Source organism: Rhinolophus sinicus, chromosome 8 (assembly GCF_057876585.1).
Source record: "Rhinolophus sinicus isolate RSI-liver-muscle chromosome 8, RSI-T2T, whole genome shotgun sequence".
Classification (NCBI taxonomy): domain Eukaryota; kingdom Metazoa; phylum Chordata; class Mammalia; order Chiroptera; family Rhinolophidae; genus Rhinolophus; species Rhinolophus sinicus.
This window is the reverse complement of record NC_142508.1, coordinates 7,764,825-7,769,310: the sequence shown is the minus strand read 5'-3', so window position 1 is coordinate 7,769,310 and position 4,486 is coordinate 7,764,825. Positions and strand designations below refer to the sequence as shown.

The window sequence follows — 4,486 nt, the reverse complement described above, 5'->3', positions numbered from 1 at the left end:
CACCCTGTTGCTTCTTGGGAACTTTCTGCCTATAAAGATGTGAGAGACTTGGGTGGAGATGGGCTGGGGGGCTCTCCCCCTTGGGGGTCTCCAGGAGCAGGGGAATGCCCCCTTCTTTTGCTATAAGAATGAGAGTTCTTTTTCTAGCTCTTGAAGGATGGACAAAATAACCTTTACAGAAGGACAAGAATTGAAAGGAAAATAAATAAGGCAAGGGAGAGTAGGTGCCCACCCGAGACAAGAAAGAAATGTGCTCTCACCCAAGGAGGGGGAGATGCAGACTGTTGGAGGTGCAGACCCCCTGGAAGGGGGTCACCTTGGGGGACATTTTTCTGCTTTGCTGGGGGTTGGGCAATGTGAGGTGGTAATAGCCTTTCAAGCCTTGGGACTTCCAGTCTAAGGAGATGGAGGGAGCGATAAGGTTGAGGTGGGGGTTGTAGATGAGCTGATAAGCGGGGGCAGGCACAGAAAAGGAGCACCCAGCCCATAAAACTAATCCTGGAGGGGGGCGGGGGAGGTGCTGGCCCGGTCAGAGCCGCACAAAGCAGGTGTGCAGGGGCTCTCACCAAGGGCAGCGTCCCTGGGCCACGGAGGAGGAAAAGGGGGTGCAGTGTCTTCACTCTCTGGCTTGCCCTTCTCTGCCTGCATTGTCCTCTCAGTGGGAGGGCAGGTACAGCAGCCTGAGGGCACCAGGCTGTCCCAGGAGTAGACTGGCGATTTAGGAACTGCTTCCTCACCTTTAAGGACGTCTCTCTTCTGGCTTTCCTCTGCCCTGTTCTGCATCACCACCCTATTTATCCTGCTCTCCTCTCTCTTCTCAATGCTCCCTCAGCCTTTTGCAGGGAAGGACACCTGCAATTTCTCTCCTTCAGGCAGCAGCTTTGCCCCTCCCCCCCATGGTGATGCCTCAAAGTCCAGCGTGACCCGGTCATGCCTCCCAGGTGCCCAGGACGAGCCAGTCAGAAGCACGGTCAGGGTTCCAGAGCACCCTGGTACCAAAGCAGCCAGACCTCTTATTCTGATGTGAGGAGGAGAGGTGCACACATGATACCCGGGTATCAATTGGTAGGAAATACACCCCCACCCCACACGCCCACAGCCATATAGGGAAAGGGTTTGAATACTATACTCGAAAATATTGATCATTGGATGGTGTAATTATTCGCCCTTTTTGTTTTTCACACTTTTAAAAATACTGTTGTAACAAGAAAAAACATTTTTTTGGTTTCCTGCCAGGATGTGTCTTTTCCAAAATGGGGGGTAGGGCAGGTAGGTGGTGAAAATGGAAGTACCAGTGGTCAGTACAGCCCGGTTCCTTCCATTCCAGCTCCCCCCACCCCGAGACACTCCCACCCCCAGCTGCCCTCCCCACTTATACTCACAGAGCTGGAGATGGTTTCTCTTTTGGCCAGGAACCAAGAGGCTCCACCCCCAAAATAACCATGAGCAGATTAGCGATGTTTTTCTACCCAAGCATCGTTCCCGGGACCTGCAGGTCACTGAGTTCAAGGCAGGGTGAGCAGGGTCACCTGCTTGCTAGAATCTTCCCTCCCTCACGGTCAAGTGACCTCTTGTACCAGTCCCACCTGGCTTGGCTCACCAGGAAGCATAGAGGTAGCAGCTGCTGTCTGTGAGCCAGCCTGCAGGAGAGCCTATCTGGAGTGTGGGTAACAGCTGTGGAAGGAATCTCCACACGCACCCCCATTTCTGCAAGCCCCTCTTTCAGAGAGGGTTCATGCTTCTGCACGCGTCCTTTGTCCTTGCACTGGGTGGGTTATTCAGGTGTGGAAGGCATGGACGCCACCAGTGGTGTGAGCTGGTTGTGATACTTCGAGTGTGTCTAAAATCTCCTCCCAGCCATCCTAACACCCCTCCTGTGTCTCATGGTCTATGTTTATTTCTGGTTTTCAGGGCAGGTCTTCATCCTGTCTCCCCAGCCCTCCCCCACCTCACCCTTAACCACCACCTCTGCTCCAAGAAGCAGATGACCATTATCCATGGCCAGTTCCAGACAAGGGGGCTGTGCTCACCAGGTTCTGGGCAGGGCAGGCACGGGGCCACTGCGGCAGGTTTCCTGAGATCCGTTATTTGGGGTCCTCGCCTCTCTGCCACATGGCTTCTTCTCTGAAGGCTCCTTCCACCAAGCACGCAGTTCAGTGAATGAGCCTCGAACGATGTTGTCTTTATGTCTGAGTACAAGAGGATGTAAATGAAAGGAGGGAAGAGGCTATTCCAGTCTATCAGAATAACAGGGCAAAGGCCAGGGCCAGGGACAGTCTATGGGAAGATGAGGAAGGACAGATGGCTTCGACTTGGGCCCAGGGCACCCTGCTCTGTTTCTCTGTCCTGTCACCCTCTGTCTCTGTATCTGTCGGTCACACACATACAGCATGGACCCTTTGCCCACCTACGCCCCTCCCGATCCCTCGTTTTCAATGGACCTGAGTTTCATGCACAGCCCAGGACTTGATGATTCTCATTTCTGTATCTGGTCTGGGCCTCATCCTGTGCAAGCCACTTTCCTTTGAGAAAAGCTGCATGGAGGAGTGGGAAGATGTGACATTTAGAATCAAAAGAGTTAATCAATAGTCGTGTTCCACCTCTTATCGTCTGTGTGATCTTGAGTGGGTGAATCATTTCTTTTGTGAACCTCAGTTTCCTCATCCATATAATGGGTATGATAACACTATTACTTTGAGACCTAGTTGTTATGTAGATCTAAGGACGTAACGGATATGAAAGTAGTTCACAAACTCTAAGTCATTTGTGTTGCTCTCCACAGGATGACCCAGTATGGGTATCCTAGAAGGCTCTATTGTCCCCTGCTGGCTACTGTCTACTCTCTTGCCCAGCAATGGAACTCTCTAGTGAGCTAGAATGGTCAGGCCCATGGTTGTGATGTCACAGAGCTCCTGACAGATGTCAGAGGTCCTATGGAAGGGAGGGGAAGAAAATGGTGCCGGGAAGGGAGCTGGGGCAGGGAGAGGGGAGGGTGGTAGTGGGGTGCCGGCAGGGCACTCGGGAGTGGGGTAGGCCAGATGGACAGCAGATGTGCAGGCCCATGACATCCCTGGGCTCCCAGCTCTGCAGGGCAGCTTTTCTGGCAGCCATCCTAACGCTGCTGCAGGTGAAGGGGGTGAAGCCCCAGGAAGGGAACCCAGGCCCCAATGAGAGGAGTCAGAAAGAGAAAACACCCTCTATAGGTAGGTCGAGAAGGAGGATAATTCTGCAGGCTAGGGACCACATCCAGATGACGTATGGCGCCAGAGTGAAATCTGAGCTAGGGTCAGGTTATGGGAGAATACGCCAGCCCCCGATTATTGCACTGTGAGAGTGTCGTGTGAAAAGGCCTGGTGCAGGGCCTTGATTGGGGCTATACCACAGGTCAGCGGAAACTGCATGTGGCTGTCACGCGTGTGAGCACAGGTGCATTTGTCTGGGATGAGTCTGGCTTTCATCCTTCTCTAAGGTCATCCCTCTCTCTCCAAATGGTGTACCACATGGAGGAGGCGGCCTAGAAACGGGGTATGCGTGCTCTTGAGTTGGAGCTGCGGTTGCACATAGACCAAAAGCGACCTCCCGATGGAGCCCCGCCTCCCTGATCAAGGACAACGATGGAGGCAAAGCCCCAGGCCCTAACTCTCCCCATTCTCCAACCCTTCCTCTTTCTGGTGCAGACCAGGGACGGGGGTGCGGGCAGGTGAGGTGTCTCAGGCCTTCCGCTCTCCCGCGTTCCAGACCAGGATGCAGAGCAGTTTGAAGAGCACTTCATGGCTTCCTCAGTGGGTGAGACGTGGCAGGTGGTGGACATGGCCCAGCAGGAGGACCAGACATCGGAGAACGCAGCCGATCATAACCAGCTATTGGGCCTCGCCTTCTGCTTGAACCTGGCCGGCATCGTGGTTTTTTTATGAGGAACGTTGAGGCCTGGTTCCTGGGTGAGGACCTGGACGCCTACCTCCGCTTCCTGTTAGCCTCCTGACTCTCTCCTCGGGCTGCTGGTCACGGCTCCTGGGGGAGATGCACACAGGACCGTTTGACCGCAGGATGCAGCAGAGGGGTCCTGGAACTGGCCTTTTGACTGCCATCGCCACTGCCGATTGCCTCCCCACGCTCTGAGCGCCGACTCTCGGGGCCAGAGAAAGCAGGCCCATGCCGTCTCTCTCCACGCTTCTCCTGGACAGCAGATTAGGGGAGGAGGCCGCTACAATAAAAGTAATATCAATAAAATCCTGAAAACAACTGGGGGCAGCTCTCTGAGACTTAACCAAAGCCCCCTTATCTCTAATTGCTCAGCCTCTGGCCCACTGACCTTTAGACTCCCTCCCCCCTTTTCTGGTGCCGGACAGGGGCGGGGGCGGGCAGGTGACATGTTTCTTGCTGTCCCCTCTCCCCCATTCAAGACCAGGATCCAGAGCAGTTCAAAGAGCGCTTTGTGGCCTCCATATAGTTCTTTCCTTTTCTTGTGTCTACGGAACTCTGTTTG

At 54.2% G+C, this 4,486-nt stretch overlaps 1 protein-coding gene across 1 annotated transcript; it reads left to right on the top strand.

The window, feature by feature from the left end:
* The first annotated feature begins 1,960 nt into the window (after positions 1–1,960).
* On the top strand, positions 1,961–4,420 carry SOFU1 (sperm-oocyte fusion factor 1). The gene is made up of 2 exons (XM_019715338.3): positions 1,961–3,203; positions 3,739–4,420. The coding sequence occupies exons 1-2, from the start codon at positions 2,954–2,956 to the stop codon at positions 3,912–3,914; spliced, it is 426 nt and encodes a 141-aa protein (XP_019570897.3). The 5' UTR covers positions 1,961–2,953; the 3' UTR covers positions 3,915–4,420.
* Positions 4,421–4,486: the final 66 nt, after the last annotated feature.